Here is a 24,636-nt window from a genome sequence, read left to right as displayed (position 1 = left end):
CATAGTTCGTTGGGCGCAACTAATGCCCACCCAGTGTAGCGTCCAAATGCGAACACGGCTGACAACGAACTGCACTCACGGTCAAAGGAATTTACAAGGGTTGGAAGGGTAGCCCGCCTAAGCCATATGGAACTGCACTCACGGTCAAAAATCGGTCTTTCACGGCTGAACGCTTCGCTAGCCCCTTAGTCATCTGTTTATTCCGTCCTCTGTCTTACTTTATCCAATACTTTATTTAATACACGTTTTAGTGTCTGTCCCAATAAATACAGCAATAACTAACCTAACCTAACCTTTACAAAAGAAGCTTCGTTATAATAAGAATATAGCCTATCATGTTATCGTAAATACTATGCTAGAATTTTCTGTACACATGTGTATTTTTTACAATGTCAGTAGTAAGTTTATTTTTTGACGTTTAGATTAATTTAATCAAAACTTTTCAATAAATTTCAACTAATTTAATAAGTTTTAATCAATTCAATCATGGTGTTGCACAATGTGATATAGGCTAGTTAAAAACTGACCGTGAGTGCAGTTCTGGTACCCCCAGAAAGGCTCAAAGTGACCGTGAGTGCAGTTCCGTAGTTGGATTAGGACCAGGGACTGACCGTGAGTGCAGTTCCAGCCCTCCCGCGAACACTATCCATTCGATATTCCTACATGTACCCCCATATCTTATGTGAGGTTTTGTTACCTCAAATGATATAAGGAGCTGTCATAGTAATATCGTGGCCTGTTAGTTTTTAAGGGGTCGTTAAACACTGTATAATATATGCTCCTCATCCAGGTTTATGGTTAACTATTTAATTGTTGGTTAAAGTTAGTTCTAATAATTACGACTCCTGTCAAACCAGCTATTGGGACACTGATACTTACATACCATTACCTTTATGGCGACCATACGATTGTAGGTATATTAAGCCAAGTATGAATGGAGATGAGTGTAGGATAAGTGGTACGCTATTAGTCTTGTTGGTGACTAAGGTCGACATGTTCCTAAAATACAGTTGTTAATGAATTAATTGCCCATACAGCCAATGGCATCTAATACTTATAATACTTTTTAATGAAATGGCAACCATACAAAGTAGGCAATTTAAGCCAAGTATGAATGGAAATGAGTGTAGGATGAGGGGCGCGATCTTCTAGTATTGTTAGTGACTAAGGCAGACTTGTTCCTTAGACACAGCTGTTAATTAATAGCCCATACAGCTAATGGTAACTAAGGGAGATTCAGTTTATATTAGAATCCGAGCCTCATTAATTTGGCTGCATTAGGGATAATCCAAATTACTAGTGATAATCCACACCGGGGAGTATCACATTCACAGTTTACGCCTATAAATATCCACAATTCGTGATCTCCATGTTGTTGCATTACAGGACGACGCCACGGTCCCAGTCAATATAAGAAACGCTAAAAACCTAGCCTAATTGAGACACTGTCTATACATACCGTCACCGTCACCCAACCCAGCACGTTTTGAACTAGAAAAAATCAAATAACTACATGCCTACTCAGTTACGACAAATGTGCTGTTAGGAAACCAACAAACCTGATGCAAATACATTCACCAGCTCGGTAATAATCAAAGCTTAAACAGCTGGCAGAGATGCGCGAGCAAATACTTGAGTTCTTCCTGATGGAGATTAGAGAAACGCGCATCCAAGAGACCGAGTGCCCTCAGCGAGGCTTTCTTGAGGCCCTCGTGAGGCGTGAGGGCCCGGGGCCTTGCGAGGCTCATTGCCTCTAATAAACCAATCCGCTGGGAGACGTCCTCGACTACGTCTACACGATCTAGACCAGCAAATAGTGAATGTTGTGGATAGTTACGGTTAATTATAACATACCTCGTATCTTGAGTAGTTACGTGGTAAAGTAGACTAAATACAATGTCTCGTCCCAACTGATTCGGGATCAAATAATAAATGAATAAATGGTTTATTTGATTAAATTTGCTACATAGTAGCCTAGAAATGTTTAACGTATTTACTAATACTATCAAGTTTTAAAAACATGAAATTATTAAGAAAACAGAATGATGCTAAAAATGAAGTGGTTGAATGATGTAAAAATAACTAACATAATATACTTTATATTTTTTAGCTGGTTACGATCGGTCTGTGGAATCAGCAGACATAGACAGACTCTGCCTGAGCGTCTGCTGGGTTGCTAAAGTCTTTTAATGGCCTAAATGTTTTAATGTGTAAATTTAAATGAAGATTGAATCAACAATTTAAAAAATAATTGTTTGTATTTTACGTGAGGATGATGATCTGAAATAGTAATTTGAAATAGTGAGGTAGTGGATACAATCGCTTAATCAAACAATTCTATTTGTATATGATCAAACTTATGTTTGAGTATTTGTAATGACGGGGAAATTAAGCAATAATCAGTGCAGGTGCGCAAAGTTACCAGGTGTTTCCACTTTTCACAAGTACGATCGGTGAATGTAATCATATTTATCTAGCTGGATGTGGGTGGTGATTTAATTGTTTGAGGTTACCCTGTGCTCCCTGAATTGGTGATTTGTGTAGTAAGGATTATTTTTATTCTTCTAGTCAAAAAAGAGCGGCATATCTCTGAGATGTAAGAAATAGCTAGCACAATGTTAATCTATGGTTATGATTAGTTCAACATTGGTGGTAAACCTTAAATGTGGGAAAAATGTATTGGTAACGCAGAAAATTAAATATTAAAACTAATATATAGGGTAAAAATAGCTTATTGGGAAAGAAGGTAAACATTAATACAATTCACAAACTACTTGATAAGTTCAGACATTATGCATATTTCCTAATAAAAATCAGCAACAACTTACTATAGATTAGATTAGATTTGATTCTAGGTGCAATTCAATACGCATTATAAATAATTCCTTTCTGTTTTCAAACCGAATTTATTACTTATCACTAGTTTGATTTTTGAATATTGATTTTTGGCTCCTTTTATCAACAACTCTGCACTTCATCGGTTGGCTGTGAATCACATCTTCATGTGGATCATTTTGAGATGAATCCATCTCAATTATTTCCATCTTCGTCATCCTTTTCGGTACTTTAGGCACACTCTCTTCAGGAAGTTCAACTATTTTGACAGCATCGTTCTTTTTCTTCTCTTCTTTAAAACTTTGAATGGTGTGTTTACTGAATAGAGAAGATTGTTGTTTTTCAAAAATATTTTCATAACTACTGGAACATTCACCAAATGCGTTTGCTCTTTCGTGCACGCCTAAATAGTTTTTACATTTAGAATTATTTTTGTTACAACATCCACTGGAGTTGCAAAACATTTTTGGTAGTCCCCATTCGTTCACGGGCTCTTTGAAACTTGGATTGTTGAAGCACTCTGGACTATGCTTATCAACACATTTTTGTCTCTCCACAAGATTAGATTTCTGTAAACCAACAATGTCTTTTGTTTCCAATCTGATCTTTTCTGAGAGTTGATTGGCCACAGTTTGAGCCTGTGAAACGTTCGGATCCAGGTTTAAAATACATTTCATGATTTGCAGAGCTTCTTGGTACTTATTCAGGTGTTTCAAGGCGATGCCTTTTCTATAGAGTGCTTTGATGTTGTTAGCTTCTAGTTCAAGGGTTTTATCAGCATCTTCGATAGCTTCTGAATATTTCGCCAGTTTCAACCTACAGCTAGCTCTATTATTGAAGGTTTTGGCTGTTGGATGTATCGCTAAAGAAGCTGTGTAGTATTTCTCAGCTTCTTCGTAGTCTTTTGCCTGATAAAATTCGTTACCCCTCAGATTCTCATGTTCTGCTAAAATTTCTTTCTCGGCATTTGAATAAATTTGTGCTTCTTCCTCAATAAGGTTCAATCTATCAGGTTCCTTTTGTGTAGGCTTCTTTATTGCAATAAAATATTTCTTCTCTTCTTCAATATCCATTTTGAGAAGTTCCGTGTCAACGTCGTACTTATCCCAAAGAGAATAATCGTTCACTTTTTTTATTTGTTTCGGCTGATTTTCCGAAACGCGAATGGATTGTGTTTGTGTTTGTTGTCTAATCGGAGGCATACTAATTTCGGACACGTCACGAGTAATCTTGCAACATAACTGTTTATCCTTCTCAGTAACATCCTTCCTCCAAGTGTCTACCTCGTCCATGATGCTTCTCCATTCATTCTTGTCGAAATAACTCCTATCCAAAGCTGGTGTTTCAGTACGAAGATGCCGGTTGTTGGGACTAAACACCCGTAAACGATCTTCAGTGGACCTGAGCAAGTCGGGAAAATATCCTTCCTCTCCAGACTTCAAAATCTTCACGATTCTCTCAAGTTCTCTTATATCGTTGCAGCCTTGAATATATTCATAACTTAAATGGTCGATAGGTATTTCATACTTGGACAAAAGTGATTTATGTCGTTCTGATTTCTTTTCGGTTTCATCAGTCATTGTGCTTGAATCCAACTATCGTTGTCGAAACGAAATACTATTTCCTTGGACTAAGTTTTTTCGTAGGATCGATAATAGTTTAATTTGTATTTTGACAACAAGGTTACGGATCAGCTGATATAAATTTAAAAATTCCAAACAATGTTACCAACATAAGAATTCGACCCCATTTAAAAATCACAACACTTGCGTACGTGTACTATTAGTCCAGTCAATGAATGATCCAAAAGTAGGCGTAGAGTGCGTGAGCAGGTAACTAAGCGATTCCTTCAGAAACTTGTTCAGGGGGCTTAGGGTGTTAACATACCAAAAGTCCTGACTCCTAGGTGGTGAGCCAGGGGGGGGAGGGGGGAAAAAGGGGGGGAGAAAGGTACGCATTTTGGGTTTTTTGATTATATCTCAAAAACTATCAACTTTTTGTATACTATAGTAAATTATAAAATTGAAGAAGATTAAATTTTGTACAAGAAAAGTATATAATGTGTTTATTTTGGTTCAACAGATTACGAGTTATAACTTATTTAATTAATATCTTATCAAAATACTCCTTCCATAAGAAATGCATGTAAATTAGTATGCGAAATGGAGCGAATCCTATCCGCCCAAAGGAAATATAACTGATATTCTGGAAATCTTGACAAAATTTCCAGTAATTTGACACTTTAATCATGAAATTTTGTCAAAGATTAAAGCGAGGGTGAGCGTTTAAAAACGGGATGATTTGAGGTTTTTTTTTATATTTCCAATAAAAAAAACACCAAAACTCGACATTTTGTTACCTCGCCCTCGCCTTAATTTTGGATCAATTTTAATGATTAAAGTGTCAAATTACTGGAAATTTTGTCAAGATTTCCAGAATATCAGTTATATTTCCTTTGGGCGGATAGGATTCACCCCATTTCACATACTAATTTACATGTATTTCTTATGGAAAGAGTATTTTGATAAGATATTAATTAAATAAGTTATAACTCGTAATCTGTTGAACCAAAATAAACACATTATATACTTTTCTTGTAGAATATTTAATCTTCATCAATTTTATAACTTACTATAGTATACAAAAAGTTGATAGTTTTCGAGATATAATCAAAAAACCCAAAATGCGTACCTTTCTCCCCCCCTTTTTCCCCCCTCCACCCACTGGCTCACCACCTAGGAGTCAGGACTTTTGGTATGTTAACACCCTAAGCCCCCTGAACAAGTTTCTGAAGGAATCGCTTAGTTACCAACTCACGCACTCTACACCTCATTCCTTGACTGGACTATATATTATATTGTTGGTGTTTTAGGGGCGAAGCATGAGTTTTAATGTATTTAGATGCAGCGTTTATTAATTTTAAAACAAAGTACTAGGGAGCCGAGCATTGCTAAAAAAAGTAAACCCTTGAAGCAGTCGTTGCTCAATATTATCCAAATGTCCTTTAATAATCCATATTCTGTAATCTGTTAAAAAGTAATACTGTAAACATATTAACTTGTATATGTAAACAAGCTTTCTTTCATTCTTTAATCTTTAGAGAATTAAAACCCCCATATTGAGGCGCCCGAGGTAGTCAACCAATCGAGGGTAAGTGTTAACATTTTGGAAATTGTTTGAATCCATATTATTAAGAAAAGACGGGCAAAATCCTTATCGTCATCTTACAACAATGCTTGTGTTTTTCTAAGCAGTTAAAATAAAACTGTCTACAAAAATGTATAAACCAAAAATCTGACACTATGTTAATTTTGGATTAATTTAGCAAATATTAAATTGATGACTCAAAAATTTCATGCAGGTTGTCAACAATTCAACAATCGGTTGTTGCAATTATGAACAAAATACCACAGTAAGTATTTTGTTCATAATTGCAACAACTGATTCAAAAAAGTGCATTTGTAGTGTATTGACGATCATATTTTAATGCTCCTCCAAAAAAAGTTCGGCTATTTTACTAGTCTACACGGAGTATTGCACAGTTTAAAATTGTTACATAAACAGCCTAGACTTGCGACTTCCTTGGTCTCTCTATAGGAATGAGTAAGCATGAATAACAGTTAAGGTAATTTTTCTCAAGTACCGAGCACTGCAGACTGTCAACCATCACAACAAAGTTGCGTCAGAACGTTCAGTTATTTATCTCCCTGTTAACCTACTTGGCATCACTGTTAGTTTAACAGTTCACTTAAAGGTAAGAAAATATGACGATCTTTACTAAATCACAACTTGGTATCTGTGTCATATTTTAGTATGGCTATAATAATAAACATGACAACACGCTTTGTAATTTTTTTAAGGAAAAGTCCTGAGTTTCCAGAAAATTGTATTACATTTAGGAACAAATATGGTTAAATGAAAGGTTCCGTTTGTTGTTTTGAAGCGAACCCAAGTTCTTGCAGTGACTAATAGGCTACTAATACTTCAAGGGAAGGAAGGTAAAGATTTTTTTCTACTGATAGCCTTTTCCGAATTTAGCGTGACAAATACTGGGTATTTTCAATAGTTTAGGTTATTTAGGGGCTCCAAACAAATTTTTAAAAACTCCTTTTCCTCATTATTTCAGTCAAAATCAATATTATTATTTTAACAGAAGTTAGCCTGAAAACAATGTTTTTGGGACAGATGATATTGACCAAAGAATACTCTAAGAGTATACTAATAAAGTTCCCCGAGCAAAGCTCGGTCCCATGTACTCAAAGACTAAGAGAGCAAAATAATTTTGACAGGTCATTCTAAGAAAATTTCATTGAAGAGAATTTCTGCGGACGACCACGATTCTCATTTTCATTAAAAATAAATTTAAAATTTGCGTAGTCTTAAATATTTTTACTCTATATATATATATATATGTGTCTAAATCACGTAATTATAGTATTTAGCATGTAGTTTAGCACAATAATTAATTTTTACAATTTTCAATGTTTGATAATGACAAGATGTGATCGTTAACCAACGATCAAGGATGAAAGTTGGTGTCAATAAAAGTGCAATAATATAGGTATTTTATACAAAGAGAACAGCCAATATGCTGGAGATATTCTTACACAAAACCCACACGAAAACTCCTTGTTTTGAAATTTCTTGTTGGAAACCACAAGGCAAGGGAATTGTATGCCATTGAATGTTGTTATATAATTTGACAAAACTACATATTTCGGGACTTGCTGTTTCCTCCCTAATAATATTTTTGTATCAATTGTATGGCAAAAACAAGGATGATCAGGAATAACCCTTTAAGTATACTATTCTAGCCCTTTGAAGCATCAGCATTGAAAGACGTAAATGAACCAAATTGCACAAAAATTAAGCAGTTTAAACGACGATATTATTTATTCGACCTTTAAACCACAATCCACTGTAAACATCTGCCGACCTCTAATCCACATTAAAATCCGCTTACAGTCTTAAACGACCGGATAATCAATTCATACGATATGCGATATTAACCTATGGCGAGACCTTGGTATTTGTGTCGCTATCAAGATTCCATCTGGGACAATAACTAGTGAAAGTGAAATATTCAACATCAAAAACAGATCAAACCTGTCGCAAGCGGTGGCTATAGTATGTGCGATGTAACTTGGCACCTGGACAAACCATGCGGTTGATGAAAAAGAGGGTGACGATAATATCGGGTGTATTTTCACAACAACACGTCATAGAGCTAGATGTACTGACTGAGACTTGATGAGCTTCTATACCTCTCGCCACCCTAAGTTGAGGCAGCCCAGACGGACGGGCAGGGTCATTATCGGCCGGTCCCGCCCGACCCTTTATAATCCGATTAGTGACACTTCCGTGAACGCTCTAGTTCCATAATTGTCATTAACAAAGTTAAAAACCGATGTATAAATTTAGTCTTTTACATTAATAACGTCGATTTAACAAACATTTCCGTTTTTGTCCCATCAAAATCGGACAATGTTTACGGTTTTTGGATTTTGGGATCTACACTACTTTGTTTAGCTCACAAACCGTAAACATTGTCCGATTATGATGGGACAAAAACGAAAATGTTTGTTAAATCGACGTTATTAATGTAAAAGACTATGTTTATACATCGGTTTTTAACTTTGTTAATGACAATTATGGAACTAGAGCGTTCACGGAAGTGTCACTAATCGGATTATAAAGGGTCGGGCGGGACCGGCCGATAATGACCCTGCCCGTCCGTCTGGGCTGCCTCAACTTAGGGTGGCGAGAGGTATAGACATTAGTGGCCGGAGTGGCCAAGTCACGGTGCGCTAGCTATAGTCGGGAGCATCCCCACAGCGTGTGCGCGAACCTTTCACTCCCCGCGCTGTACGCATGCACAAGACGATCAGCTGGTCTCAGTGCCATCTGTATCGCAATTAGAACAGTTCAACAGTGTTGTGACCCGGGGAGGAACCATGAATTTGGTGAGTAAACTTTGGAAAACACATTTTTGTGTTTTTAGTTTTTAGGGGTTAGTTGATGATGTTCTATTAAAAATTTAAATTAAAGAGTATTCACAAGCTTTACTGTTAGAAAATACAGTGCTAATATTGATAAACTTGTGAGAGGTATGCGCGGGTTTGGTTTTTATATCCTGTCAAGCTAAATTATTGATTTCATAGAACTTATTGCATTGTTAAAGTACACGTACAACTAAAAAAAACATAAAAAATATATTACTTACCTTAATAATCCACTTGATAATGGTTTCGTCTCCGTAAGCAATAAGCAGCGGTGTTTTGTTTTTGGTCTGTCAATATGTTATTGGATTAGGCTACATCAAAATAATATGTTCACCAGAGTAAAATTTTAAATTCGAATTCAAATTTGTATTTACCGTGTGTCGATTGGTTATTTTCTTTTAAAAAGTTGCACTGTCTGGAAGTTTTTCCTGCAAATTTGAACGTTCCATAAAAAAAAAAAACACATTCTGTACAAAATATCTCACGAAACCCTCAACCTAAAAAAGAATTGATGTATAATGTTAATTATTTCTGTGATCCTGAGTGATAAACAACAGGTGGGTCGAAAAAGATTGGAAACCTTATTTGTAAAAGAGGTGAGCACTAAAACAAACTTAGAACCAGTTACAATTCATTGTTACGCATATATTTAAATGAGATATTAAATAAACATAAATTGTGTACAAACATAAAATGTACTAAATTATTTCTTATCAGCAATCACAACAAATTGAGTCTTCTTATAAATTAAAAGTTGATCTTAGTCAGGGACAACACTTCTTAGGCTACCTATCTCAATCAATCAATCAATTAATCAATTATTTAAGATGGGTTCGCCACCATGTGCGTATTTTAACCCAAATATGAGTGAAGGATGAGTGTAGGATGAGTGGCGCGATCTTGTAGTCTTGTTAGTGACTAAGTCCGACTTATTCCTTAGACACAGCTGTTAATTAATAGCCCATGCAGGTAATGGCAACTAAGGGACCTACAGTGTATAGGGGAATCCGAACCACATTTTTCCTTGTTATTAACGAATTAGTCTAATTATCAGGATAGTACTGCGGATAGTCGTAGTACTCACTAGTGCGGGCGTTATCCACACCAGGGAGTGTCATATCCACAGTGAATGCCTATAAATATCCACAATTCGTGACCTCATAGTAGTTGGATTACAGGACGACGCCACCGCCCCAATCAATTGTTTTGTATCCTGGATTCATATTCAGCTTGAAATTCGTACTGAGAGTGTTTTATCTCAAAAACACAATTAAGTATTGACGTAACTAAGGGGGCAGGTGTCCAATTCAGATAACCCGTTTTCAAGCTATTCCATTTCAGTGTAAAAGGAACACGAAATGACGAAAAGTAATTTAGTTTTAATTTCACCAATTCCGAATTGTTGAATTGTTCAACCTCTCTGGGAGATACGTTACTAACCTTCCAGGGTTATTGTTGTCCGTTAGTAAAAGTGTTTTCGTTGCTGCGAGCGTTCAATTAATGTACCTAAATTTGTTATTACTTGAGTTGGCGAATTTTACATTTCTTGGATTCAACTAACAACACTAAATTTCGAAATGTTTTTGTGCTGAATGGTAAACAAAAATGCCGTCAACAAAATACTCGCGGCCAATGTGAAATGATTCTGTGAAAATATTAATCTAAATTTATAGAAAACACAGATTTATATTCTTTGTAATTAAAAAAACTGTACCGATATTCTCATAATATTATGAACGAAGAAATTGTTCGGAGGCTATGTTCGGTTGATTTTGGATACAACTACGAAAACATTCTAGACTTCTTGTAAATAGTAGCAACAGAGCCCGTTATACAACGGTTTCTAGAAAAATAATGGCTATGAAATCCATAAACCACTTTACTCACTATACAGATTAAGCACACAATAATTGTAGAAACACGCACATAACATAAAGAACAAACACACTTTAATCACATAAATGCAAATTGTAAACAACAAATTACAAACAAAGAAAAATCAATGAAATAACACAACAACCTGCTGTTATAGTAGTTTACAACGATTGCGTAAAGATAGTGTTAACGACACGAGTAGAAAATCGTAGAAAAATCGGAAGAGTTTGAGTCCAGACTCCGTTAGAGTAGTGAAAGTAAAAAAATATGAATGATCACATCAACAAAATTAACAGTTACTTAAGTTGGATTTAACTCCAAATTATTCATGAAGAGTAAGTCATTAACATAGTGTGACATAAATAGCGTGAGCGTTTCACGTTTTTGTCCATTAAAATGGGGCATTGCCGTACATTTTCAATGACGGGCAAATTCACATTTGGGCGTATTTTAACACAAATAACGTTATTAGATTAATGTGATGTCGACACACTTTGCGTATTTTGAGGTGGAGATGAGTGAATGATGAATTTTAGATGGACGAGATGATAGTTGTGTTGATCAGCTGTTCCTTCGGCCTGGAACAAAATCGCGGGGTCCTGTTTCGAACAATCAAAATGTCACTGACTTTTCTCAATGATCGAACTAGCAACTTTCTGACTGGAAGGGGAGCACTATAACCAGATATTCCATGAATGGTGGGTCAGTATAGATTCATCCAATACAATATGAACCAATACAATATGATCCAATACAATATGGTGATTCAATATTCGCCCGTTGTGATAACGTCGTGACTTCTCCTTCACGTTTGACAGATTTGTGGAAACGCCAGTCATCGGTCCCGGACCTGGGCGACAGATCGTAGATGATAAGACGTGATAAGGTCGTGGGAGGTGCGCATGCGCCTTACCTCACCGGCGCATCTGTAGCGCTTGCGTCATCACAGCGCAGGCGCGCTTCCTCTATACATCTATGACAGCTACTGTGACACTCCAATGCGCCTTCACTGTTACATAGGTTTCAAACTCGGGAAGACAGGGAGGAAGAATTAAACATCGAGCCTTTTCCCAGTTGTTTACCACTACTATGTAGCTTTAATTTCAATGATGAAATGTCTTTATTTGCTTTTAACATGGAAAACATGCACTGCATCGTCAATGTTTATAAATAAGTAACTTATCATGCATATGCAAAGCAAACCATGCAAAATTACAGATTTGTGTAAAAAACATGCATTCGACTATACAAACTTCTTATGCAAGCAAAACACCTACTCACACAATAGGCATACCTTTACTTAATCCAAATCCTCAAGGCTGACTGGGCAACTATTAATAAGACAAATTTCATAACATTTCTGAATTGTTTACCTTTCAGTTCCTTTATTGATTTCGGTAATTTATTGAAAAATATTGCTCCCTTGACATAAGGGTTAGACTCTTTTCTTTTGTAATTTCTTCTCACTCTGAAAAATCATTACCTTGTCTAGGGCCATCGTCATGAATTTTTCCTACATTAAAGTTTAAATTACCAGAACAGCAGCTAAATTTAACCAAACATATAACCTGGTATACATACATTGCATAAAAGTCATGTGAAACAAAAATAACTTTACTTGGAGTCCTTGGGCTAACTTTTGCAACTAAACGTAGAGATGATTGACACCAGAGATTTAGGTTAGGTTTTGTTTATTTTTAGTGCTCAAACTACACATAATCACAAAATTGACAGCTTTGCTTATGTATGTTTTATACTTTTCGTCATCATTGACTTTTGTGTACTGAAGCGCATGGCAAAAATAACGCTTTCTCTCAGAAAACATCACATCTTATCTATAAGTACCACAGCAATCACCAATTTGCCCATAAACACAAATAAAATAACGAAAAGATTAATTTGAAACGGCTCGACCGATTTTGATTGAAATTTAGTATGTTATGGTCCTAATAATTCTAAACAAAATGGTACAATGATGATATTGCTGTAAAATTACAATAAAAAGGCCTTGCAGCATTTGTGATTCCCCCCATAAAATATTTTTGTTACTCCTTCCCGATTAAAAAAATTGTTAACAAACTAATGGGAGAAAGTATGTTTCAGATTGATACCGTATATTTTTACAGATCTACCTGGCTTTGCTCTGTGCAGTGGTGCATTGTGGGAGTTGTGCTCAAGTATTTGTCAAGTTCCTGACCCCTCCACATGGATACACGCATAATCTGCATATAAATACTAGAGGTATGGTGGAATCAAATGTAAACTACCTCCAATAAGTTTATTTGACATGTTTTAGAGTACGATTTTTTTTAGTACGGTAGTTACAAGTCAAATAATGGTAAGATGAAATAAGACCTATTTTAGTAGTCATAAGATATCTTCATGATTTTTACTTGTATTTTGCTAAAACAGTATGATGAAATAAAACAATTAATTGTAATTTTGTTGTAGATGTTTTAGGATTACATGATATTAGTGTCCCAAACAGAAATACAACTACTCTATGGAGAATAATAATTTAAGTAACAATTACTTGTCAAATTGCTTTCTATTTACAACAAATCGCTAAGCATATAACTTAAATAAATAGCCTAGGTTGAAAATTCACAAAATATATTTAAACGTAGTTTCATAAATTTTCTCAGAATCAAACAATAAAATAGAAGTACCGTTTGTTGTTTATATTAAGACAAAAACAAGTTTTTAAAATAAACATGAAAGTTCTTTTAGCGAATTTCCCATATAGGGAATAAGCTATTTATTTAATTCCATTGTTAAAACATTATTTTCCAATTTTATTGAGTTGCAAGCAGCTGATTTTAAACAATTCTTTTTAATTGCATGGGACTTTTGAATGTTATTGTTGCAAAGAAAGTAGGGAAAATTCCTGAAGGCAAAACTAACAAGAGAGTAAATTAATACCGGTACTTAAAATGTTTGTAGGTTATCTTATAAATTAAACAACTTTTGCAAAACTTATGACAGCTAGCCTGACCATATATTACTGGACCGAATAACACGAAGGCTGTACCAAAAGAAAGGTTATCGGTCCTATTGTGCAGGTTTATTTTGTATTTTGAAAATATTTATGTTAATTGGGTCAAAAATGGATATTAAACTTTTCTTATGGAGATTTAACACGGGGATAATTCTATATATTAATAGGCAAGCGTATGTTTATTGAAAACCTTTTTTCTCAGCTCCTGTGCATCGCAGGGAAAATCTACGCATACTGTCAGAAAGATATTTGCCTGTAGATGTACAGAATCCCTTTATAAATTAAAATAGGCTCAAAAATAAGCACTACATATGAATTTAAATTAAAACAAAATTAACATGGGCCTTATCGGTTGGCATGTTGGTGACGAAATAATAACAAAATATAGGCCTAAACAGAAAATCAAAACAAATGGAAGAAATTCCAATCACATGTTCTATTTACAAGGTACAATCATAGATCAAAAAGGTACAATCATAGATCAAACATACTCCCTTTTTTTAGTCTATGGTACAATACATAATTTTGGCTGAGTTTTCAACCACGGGACAAAAAATATTTTTAGGTTCACAGAGTAAATACGGTTATACAGTGGCGGCCCAATGTACAATAAAAAGACCGGTTTCACCCAGGCATCCCCTCTGAGTTTTAGCTCATTAGGCACACCCAAGATCCCCCGATCGTCAATAGGTACTAGAACAATGCAACACTTGGGTTTATATTGGAACGGTGGTACTCATCTTCATAGCGAGAACTTAATTGTTTCTCGTCGAGTTAATGAAAACATACGTTTCCTATGTAGTTGGACTTGTTAAATACCTAATATTAATCATATTTTCTTCACCTTTGTAAGACTATTTAGAATGGTTGACGTTTATTTCATATTCTTTATTCTTGAAATCACCTAAATATTCAATCTATGTTACCGACACTTAGTTCTAACGAAATCCGCTAGGTCGCGTTGCTGATCGAAGTTCAGTTAGAGAACAGTGCGTAAAAGCGCGAAATTTAAAATAGCAAGTTAAGTTCTCACGATAGAAGATAAAGCCATTTGAACAGTCCTACTATGTTTAAATCTATAAAACGCACTTTTATTTTGATATAAATAAACATATGTGTTATGTTTTTTATCCCATTTTCCAACTATTTTGACCAAATGAAACCTTATCAGTTAATGTACGATTTATGATTTTATTTCTCAAATTCAGCGTCAGTTAACATGTAATGTCATAGGATAAAATACATGCAATAGGGGATAAAATAAATACATTGTTGGAAAAAATAGCAACAAAATATAAACAGAAAAAAAATAAATGGTAGAAATCCCAATCACGTGTTTTATTTACAGAGTGGAGTGCAAATAGAGAAGTTTGTTTTGCATAATACATACTTTTGGTCGAGTTTTCGACCACGGGACGAGCTCTATTTACAGTTTAAAATACAACTGATTCTGCTGTAGTGCTGTATGGTAACACCAAATTTATGCCAGATCGATATGTAATAATTCGTCTAATTAGGTCAGAGTAGCCTAGTGGTTTGCCATTAGACCACAATATGCAAATGATCTTCTGGTATTGAATTTCAATTAAAACGAACCTGAAGATTAACAGTAATACAGGTACATTTGTGAATTATTACCTGGGGAATTTTTCCAATGGATATGATAATTTTAAAATACAATTTTGGTTTCTAAAGCAATCAAAATATATCCAACTTAATGTACTGTAGTCTCAATGTATGTGTAGTTGTTTTAAATGTAAACTCAATTATTATATCGTAATTGATATAATAGACATTCTTTATTTGCACAAAACATTCTATACATGTCTTTGAACATACATTTAGAATAGGTGCATTGTCAAAATAAATCCATTCATAAAACATTAAACATAAAAAAAAACTTTAAACTAAACTCTTAATATAAAAAAAAATTCTGAATTAAATTTGTAGAAAAGTCTTCAAAAGTAAAAAGCCTTGTGAAAAAGTAAATCTATTGTCTCTTTAAATTTTGTTTGTTCCATGAATTGTTGCATGATGGAAGCACATTAGACAATCTCAGCCCAGCATACAATGGACTTTTTTTCATATAGGGTCAAACGGTGTCTGGGGAGTCTAAATATATTTTAATTTCGGGTTTCATACCTGTGAATGACTTTCTGATTGAAATACAAATGTTTGAGAGTTTGAAAATATGCACTTTTGTAGTTCAGAAAAATGACAAAAAAATATCAATAAATATTTTAAATGTCTGTTAAGTAAAGTGAATGTGTTTCATTTAAGTAGCATGTACACAACTTACCTTAATTCACAAAATACAGTGGGTCTACTTTTATAAAATTTTAATCTTGGTTTTCCATTTTTACAGATCAGTTGTCAACATTCCTTTAAGTTTTGGGAGTATGTTTTATCTATGGTTTTACATAAACATTGACAACAACCTAATTCATTTATAGCTTAAAAACGTACAGTGAATTTTGTTATATTTGGCTCTGGCAGCAAAATTTGATAACTTACTCCGTTATGATTGAGTTGCTACACATAACACATACGATCACATTCTATATTCCTCCTTATTTCAAAGTGAAAGGGCCTAAGTAAGATAGTAGTTTAATAAAATTCTGAGGATCAAGGTTGAAGGTTTAATGTCAGGTTATGACAGACAATTAATCATTTGTATTGAACATTCACCTGCTCTGCTACACAGTTAATTAATGGTGCTCTTCAGAAATATGACCTTAGAATAAGGTCATCATCTTTGTGAATGTAGTTTGGGCATCCTTTCTAACCAAGAATGATCAACTATCAGTCAGATAAACTAATGGTTTTATGGTGGTATTTACAGGGTGGCTCATGTAAGTGTCTCAAATTGATTTCAGACAAACCGTTGGTTCTACAATGATGAAATAAAATTATTTTCCACTAAATCAACCCCAAGGAATAACATAAAAATATTTTAAATGTTTTTTGAATACAGTTTGTCACTACAGGGTCACTATTTCAAATACCGGAAATATCAATTACAAACATATATCATTTTATACATAATTTTAAAGTCAAATTAAAAATAAACATTTTGGTGAAAACAGAAATAAATTATCTTTAGCCGTTTCAAAATGGTGGCTACTTTTTTGAAAAAGTTTAATTTTTACAGAATAACCTGTATTTTTCTTGAAATTGCAAATATATACCCCCCAAAACTCGGAAGCTATTGCAAGCAACTTACAAATTTAAACCATACGCATATAAAACGCATGTTTATTGGTTACACAGGCCACAATAGGGGACAGCTAATTAAAAAAAATCATGTGATATCTAAGATATTGCTTGATTTTTTTCTCTTAGAGATCACCTGATTTTTTTTAACAGCTGTCCGATTGTTGCGAATCAGTCCTATTACTGTACAATTTTGAGCATTCACCATAACAGGTTCACTACTAGCTGTCAAACACTCAGTATGCACTGACACCTGGTAGTGAATTAGTTCATCTGGCAATCACTTGCGTTGCAGCCAGCAACTTATCGTCTCTTCCCAGTCTATAAACTGCTTATCCTATACTCAACTTGCTTTACTCAGTTTAAAGTACACGCACCTTAGGTGTGTGTTACTGTTTCGAAGTAATGATAATGATAATGATAGCGATACTGACTATAGTCTATGTGATGGAACCTGTCTCCTTACCCTCTGTCTACCTGGGATTGGTCCGGATTGTACCATTGGCCAGTCCCCAGGTTAACGGAGATGGAGACATGTTCCATCATACAGACTATAAATAATGGAAAACAAGCCAATCAACTGCTGTTGTGATAATTAGAAGCTATAAGTAAAGACTAATGCTCTGTTATAGGTGTAGCAGTGTCTAAGGAGGAGAGGATCTATCCTAGCCAGAGTCAAAGATATCAGCAGACTGGGAGAACTTACAGCAGACCTACCTCTCCGACGAACAGCTACTACTATCCTCGGCCTCGCAAACCATTCGGTAAACTTACTCGTTCACCTCTTACAGAACACACAATGAATAATATATTCATGGTAGTTTCAATTACTTGACACAAACCGGTCCCAGCAAGGTTGAATGATTAAATATACCGTTTTGATAAGGTGTACAGTATGTTTTGTTTATGAGTATGTTGTGGGACATTTGTTTTATTATTGTCCATGCACAAAGCTTCTCAATAGTAAACCTGAAGTTATTAACGGTATCTTAGCACATTATTTTGTCATAAACAGGAATAAATAAAATCTGCAATTAAATTTTTTTAAATAAGTTGGAAAATGTTGAAATATTACCTAACTAGCCGACCCGTGCGAAGCATTTTTTCCCACTGAATCCCTCTCGAATCCCACTTATTGAGGTACACAACATACAGTTATGCGAAATATGAGAAATTCTACGTGGTAAGTGCATCGTTGATTTAAGAATGGGTCCTTACTTCAGGAATAGATGTGGGTCTACATTTGAGATAATATTAACCTTTACAAAATATAATGTTGGGTTATTTATGTTTTTACAATTTTACATGACCTATTTGAGCACTATGTTTGAAGTAATAATATGGCTATAAACGATTTTGGTTTTGATGGCTTTGTTTTTAGACAGACGTAGTTTTCCATGAAAAAGTGCACCCTTGACAAATAAGCCACATAAACTGAATAGACAATAGACAATAGACAATAGACAAAATCTTTATTGAAATATTCCTAGAGAACATTCATGCGTCAGGTACATAAAATGTACAGTATGTACGTAAACTATTACAGTAATTTGCAATTACAATTAGAATTTTTTTCTTCTTTTTCTTCTTTTTTTCATGGTAGCTTATTGTTTAAGAATTCATCCTCAGAGTAGAACGGCCGGTCCATAAGCCATGTTGTCAGGTGCTTCTTGAGCAGATTGGGTTGTTCTCTCTTGAGGTGCTCTGGTAGGTTGTTAAAGTACAGAGCACCTTTGTAGGATGGTTTCTTCTCGTACAGACTCAGATGGTGTTGTGGGAGGGAAAAATTGGCGGCATGTCGTGTGTTGTGCTGGTGTATGTCTCTGTGTCTTGGCTGGGCTGTTTTAGTGGTGTGGATAATGACTTCTCTTATGTAGAGTGAAATTGATGTGAGAATTTTAAGGTTCTTGAAGGCTTCTCGGCAACTGTCTCTGTAGTTCAGGTCGGCAAGGCATCTAATTGCTCTTTTTTGCTTTAGGAGCTCTTTCCAGGTTGCCTTTTGATGTTCCACCCCAAGTCGCAATGCCATATCTGAGGTGGGACTCGAATAGAGCAAAATATGCAACTTTGGCTACTTCTGGGCTGCAAGCTTGCTTGATCCTACGTATAACGTAGAGACTTGAACTTAGCTTTTTGCAGAGCTGGTCTATGTGGGGTTTCCATGATAGCTTGGAGTCAATTATGATGCCTAGGTATTTTGTGGTGTTTTGTGTTTGTAGTCCCGGTATTGTAATGTCTGTGTTGTTGCGTTTGGTGGTGAAAGTCATTTGAACGGTTTTGCTTTCGTTTAGAACTAGGTCGTTGGAGGTACAGTATTGCTTTGTTCTCTGGAGTTGTGTGTTGGTTTTCTCTTCCAGATTTTCCATTGTTTTGTCCGCAAATGTGAGAACCGTGTCATCTGCGTACATGGTGGTGTGTCCATCTTCCCCAATCCAACTAGGTAGGTCATTCGTGAGAAGGAGGAAAAGGACTGGGCCAAGTAAGAATGTGTAAAAACAGGGTCTGGCACGTGCAATCCTTCCTTCGTTAGCGTTTGTTCATGTGCTATTTATTTAAAATGGTAAAGATAACTTTTAAGGGAAATTCTTTTCTTTCTAAGTCAGTTTGAAAGGATTAAAGACTATTGCGTAGTATGACAGTTTGACCGGAGTAAAGCCAACTTTGCTTTGATAGTATAGGTGCCCAAGTGAGCTACAACCATTCTTTTATATTGCACACTATACAAAATTACTAAAATGATTATAGAAAGGAAAACATCTCATCACAAATAACTTGAACTATCGAACTATGACTTACAGGAAAATCACATAATGTAGGCTTTGGAACTTCCATTGTCAACAACAACTAACCAAGACAACTGATCAACAGGAGATGACTTTAGATAATTTATACTAGCCTCCAGAAATAAAACCATAGAGGACTAGCTATAACACCTAAAATAGAAGGGGCAAGTAGTAGGTTCTGGGGCAAAAAAAAAGGAGAGTCTATCTTTTTATGACCCACACCTACCAGTACTTATTTATCCATCCCATAAGTACCACCTGATTGTTTCTGTACAGGAAAAGTGGTGAGAGTCACCATTTTCTTGACCTCTTCCCCTCTGAGCCAGCTCTAAAGAAAGTGCTCATCCAATGCCTTGCTCCGTTGTGTTTCTAGAGAAGAAAGGATTATGTTTCTCCCATTTTACCTTTTACTTTAGTCTCGTCGGCTCTCAACATTTTGCCTTATCAGAAACCTGCATTTTAGAGAGTTGTGTGGGACAAAAGGAAGGGAGGACCATCATTCTCCAATCTCTAGAAATAGTGAGGAGCAAGAACAGGTGTGACTCTCTCCACTTAGCTCTATTCAGAGCCAGTCGGGCAAGGTGCAGTTGTGGGACAAATAAAAAAAGATCCTTTTTGGTCTAGGTCCAGTATTTCTGCACTAATAGTATCAATATTACATCAATTTTCTTGCAGCCCATAACACAATGTTGCCAGAAAAATCCAAACTCCATTTAAACATAGATTAAAAAAAATTATCATCTGAGTTTGACACTAACCAGGATTAGGGGATGAAATACAATATCCTTGTTTGTCTGGCTAAACTGCATGTTTCGTGGTGACGGCCACGTCTTCCGGTTGATCTTCTTCTACAGTACTGTACGTCATAAAATTCAAAATTGGACACACATGTTGACAAAGATACATTTAAAATAAGACCACAAATTAGTTCGATCAACGTCTCAATATGTGCACAGGTTTGGTCAGGCTGACAATACAATATCCAGTTGCTAGAAAAGAATGTCTAAGGAACATGTTGGCCTAAGTTACTAACAAGACTACAAGTTCGCCTCACTCATCTTACACTCATCACCATTCGTATTCGGATTCGGCTTAAAATATCTACATTTGTTTGGTAGCCATTTTAGAATAAAGTAAAGAATAAACCTGAAGATACCAGAAGACTTTATACAGTTAAGACATCAGCCACAAAACATCAAACGTTACACTTGCCACAAAACATGTAGTTTACAAAATACTTTCCATTAATATACATATCAGACGTAGGGCAGTGAATTTTGAAAGAATTTCTCTATCGTTACCATTCATCTCTCTGCTAGATCATAAGCTTACAAATGACACTTCAATCCTAAATTGTTTGAGGTGGACGGCTAAAAAGGGATGTAAGAGAAAACCATTATTGTATTAAATATAGAGATTTATGAAACGTCTTTGGTTTCAGAGGAGTATGGACCCCCACCAGTATACCAGAGAGAGCAGCTGATTCCCCCACAGCAAAACCAAGGGCGATTTTTCCCTGCGGTGGGGCCAGGTCTACCACGGATACCTCCGCCCGAACCTTACCTCCCCACTGGCGAGTACATGAATCCTGCACTGATGGGTCTATCCCAGCACACTACTGGTGAGTTATTGAACAAAGTGTAAGAGAGTATTGAACCACACCATGAAACAGCCAGTAGACACTTAGATAAGGAAATTCAGAGTGGAACAACTTAACCAAACTTGAGTAGAAGCAGATGAGCAAGTTGTGTGAAAATGCTCAACAAAAACCAATAAAAAGAAGTAGCTATGATAAATTAATTGTAGATGAAAAATGTTGCGCAACACTCATATTTGAGCCACAAACAACTTAAACTGTAAAATTAGCTAATTTAGTGTGCAGGAATTGGGCATTCCCGCTCTAGAGCGGAAACAAGCTATTTTACGTACTGTTTACAGGTGTGGCAATGTGATAATTTCCATGCATTGGAAAAAATATGTTGATGCCAATGGTAATTGAAACACAAAATAAACCAGAGATGAGCAAATATATGTATAGTAAATCTAAAATTAATAAACCTACAGATTTTGTTTTTACAAGATTTTAGATTTTTTAAATTTGTCTGTCAAAGAACATTGATTATCCATATTTGTGAGACTACAAGATTATTTTTAAGTTATGATTGCTAAAGATCCAAAATGATTTTCCCTTAGCTAGGTTGTATCATAGACAAAAGAATTAAATATAGACCGACAGCAGTGCTGCGGTTAGCAAATATTCCACTAGGAGTGCTGTGTAGTTTCGGCGCACACTGCATGCTGCACCGTCAAGCGCTGGCAAGTGTTATCAGTACAAGTTAGTAGTTGGAGCCAGGGTTGCTAACTTCTGGAGAATTCCCCAGAATCCGGGTGGTGGGAGTTTGTTCCGTTATTTTTCTGTGTTTTAAAAATTTCTGGGAAATTAAAAAAAATTGGACTTTTCCATTAATATCACGGGATTTCTGAATTTTGTACTTTACACATATTGAAAAGTGGGTCTGATAGGTTGGTAGCATTTCGTTTTCAAGGGTGGTAGCGCTGGTAGCAGACGGTGAGTCGAAGACGGCAGCAAATTTACGAACACTGAGCACGCTCTAGAACCACTTCGCAGAATTCATTCTTTTGTCTGGTTGTATATTTCCAAAACAAATTTAATGAATCAAAAACCTATGTTTCAGAGGTGACATATGATCCTCTCCTGATCACTGGCCCTGAAGCTGCCCAATACGTGAGTTACCTATTCAGCAAAGGGGAGTTGTTCTTTAATCTGATTCCACATGAACGACTTGTTCTTATGAACCAACAAGACAGAGTCAAGAACAATCTACTTCCACATCTCCTAGCAAGTATAAGGCCGGGGCATCCGTTTTTCTACCATAGATAGCTTTTAACCCTGAATCTTTCATTGTAGAAATACCAATGCATTAAGGTCAAATTGAAAAGTATTTAAATTTTGCATTCGTATAAACTTATTTAATTATTTTTATTTGAGTTATTGTGAAAAATGTGATATTTTTAACCTAGAGACACAACAAAAGTAAAGTATGTATGAAAAGGTTAAACAATGTAATTTTAACAAAGAAATTGGTTACATATTTATATTATATGTATATTAATCAATTCTAGTGCCATACTAAATGAATTGAACACAAATCAAAAGACGAAAAAGAAACTAATTAGGTCCGTTATTGTGACCATTATAAAGTTACCTAAATCTTACCTTATAGTTACCTGATAATAAAGTTAAGAAGCTATACAAATAATCTACTAGTAAGAAATATAATTTTAGGGGAATCACTATTTCTAATCACTTATTCCTTGATGACAAATTTATACTATTAAAAAATACTATAAGTGGTTTAAAATATCTGTATTATATCCTTAATCAAATTGGTTTCTGTGGCAACTAGTTTCGGCTCACAACGGCGCCATCATCTGGTGTTACGAGAACAGGATTGCTTCTTCTTCAGGTCATCTTATTTCACATATATTTAAAAACAACGAAAACACAACACGCATGACTAGAGTTTTTTAACGACGTCAGGCAGTAGTTTACGTGTAGACTGTACGAAACTAGTTGCAACAGCAACTAATTGGATTACTGGTACAGGTATTTTAAACTACTTATCCTATATCATGTTAATCCGGAGGATACCCATCTTGAAAAATTACATTAAAAAATGCTTCAAAAATAAACAATTGTTTTCCAACATTATACATTAAGGCAGTAAAATTGTACAGTATGTAAATAAATACTCTGTGAGATATTTGTGAGAAATAAATAAATAATACAATTTTACTTTAGTTTCAGAATTATTTTTAAAACCTTCGCAGATTTTTTTTAGAAAAGAACGGAGGTAACACTGAAGTATAATGAGGTACTATGTACACTGATTTTGTGGTGCGTGGTGCGGAATCCTAACTAAGATGCGTAAGGTCATGGACGCACGTTAAACACTCATTGTGGACGTGTACAATGTTAAAGAATGTCCAATACGTTGGAGTGTAAAAAAAACATGTCACACTCCCTGAAGATGTCTTACAGCATGGTGTCTAGTTTAATATAAATCCCTGGTACATGAGGATTAGTATTAAAAACAGTTGCAAAGTAAGGTGGCTTGACTATGAATTTAAAGTTCTTACCACTCTGGGCAAACAAATACAATCAGCAGTATCAGTAATCTGACTCATAATCTCTCTCATTAGCTTGTCAACAACCCTTATCATGGGTAAGCAGTGAGAGTAGCTATGATATTTTATAGGAATTTAAAAAAATGCAATAACTTTTGAATCATAATTTTTACAACAATGAGAGTTGTACGGTTTTGTTTGGAGTTAAAAAGAAACTATAAGATAATAAATCATAACAAAAATCGTTTAAGCCCATTTTTAATCCAATTTTTATTTGACTTAATGTTTTTATGGAAAAATTACCATTAAATATTAAAAAACAAAATTCTAAAAATATTGCCTGGAGATACCATAGATTAGTGACATACCAAATTTCATCAAATTTGGACCACAGGTCTGGTCTGTAGCTGTGTACACATCCACACATACAGACATCACTTTGAATTCACTTTTATAGGTTCAGGGGAAACCAAATCGGATATATCTACCCAAAACTCAAACTGGACAATTTGACAAAAAATTCTTTTTCCATATTACTACGTAAAGAGGGAGAAAGTAAAAACAAATACCCCCGCCGCAGCAAACCTGCGAATTTCCAATTGCCTGATTTGATTTTCAATTAAATCTATTCAATAACATTAGGTTTAACGAGTACCTAGGTTTGCCACCTACATGGAGGGTAATAAAGTGAGTTTTTTAGTAAAATATTAATAGCTTAGTATAAAAAAATAGATTTGCCAGGTTTAATCCAAATATATCCAACAAGCAAACTACAACAAAC

The 24,636-nt window shown here is 35.1% G+C and overlaps 2 protein-coding genes across 2 annotated transcripts; one reads left to right on the top strand and one right to left on the bottom strand.

The window, feature by feature from the left end:
* Positions 1-2,909: 2,909 nt before the first annotated feature.
* On the bottom strand, positions 2,910-4,487 carry LOC128989309 (sperm-associated antigen 1-like). Its single transcript, XM_054411188.1, has one exon. The coding sequence runs from the start codon at positions 4,413-4,415 to the stop codon at positions 2,910-2,912; it is 1,506 nt and encodes a 501-aa protein (XP_054267163.1). The 5' UTR covers positions 4,416-4,487.
* A 4,213-nt stretch (positions 4,488-8,700) lies between these two features.
* On the top strand, positions 8,701-23,491 carry LOC128990067 (uncharacterized). Its single transcript, XM_054412297.1, has 5 exons — positions 8,701-8,798; positions 12,839-12,953; positions 17,556-17,687; positions 21,148-21,327; positions 22,403-23,491. Exons 1-5 carry the CDS (start codon positions 8,790-8,792, stop codon positions 22,606-22,608), a joined length of 642 nt encoding a protein of 213 aa, XP_054268272.1. The 5' UTR covers positions 8,701-8,789; the 3' UTR covers positions 22,609-23,491.
* Positions 23,492-24,636: the final 1,145 nt, after the last annotated feature.

This window comes from Macrosteles quadrilineatus, unplaced genomic scaffold (assembly GCF_028750875.1).
Source record: "Macrosteles quadrilineatus isolate MER2022 unplaced genomic scaffold, UCM_ALF_1.0 Scaffold_3__2_contigs__length_128488019, whole genome shotgun sequence".
In the NCBI taxonomy this organism is placed as follows: Eukaryota; Metazoa; Arthropoda; class Insecta; order Hemiptera; family Cicadellidae; genus Macrosteles; species Macrosteles quadrilineatus.
Note: the sequence above shows the minus strand (reverse complement) of the source record. Positions and strands in the feature narration are given on the sequence as shown.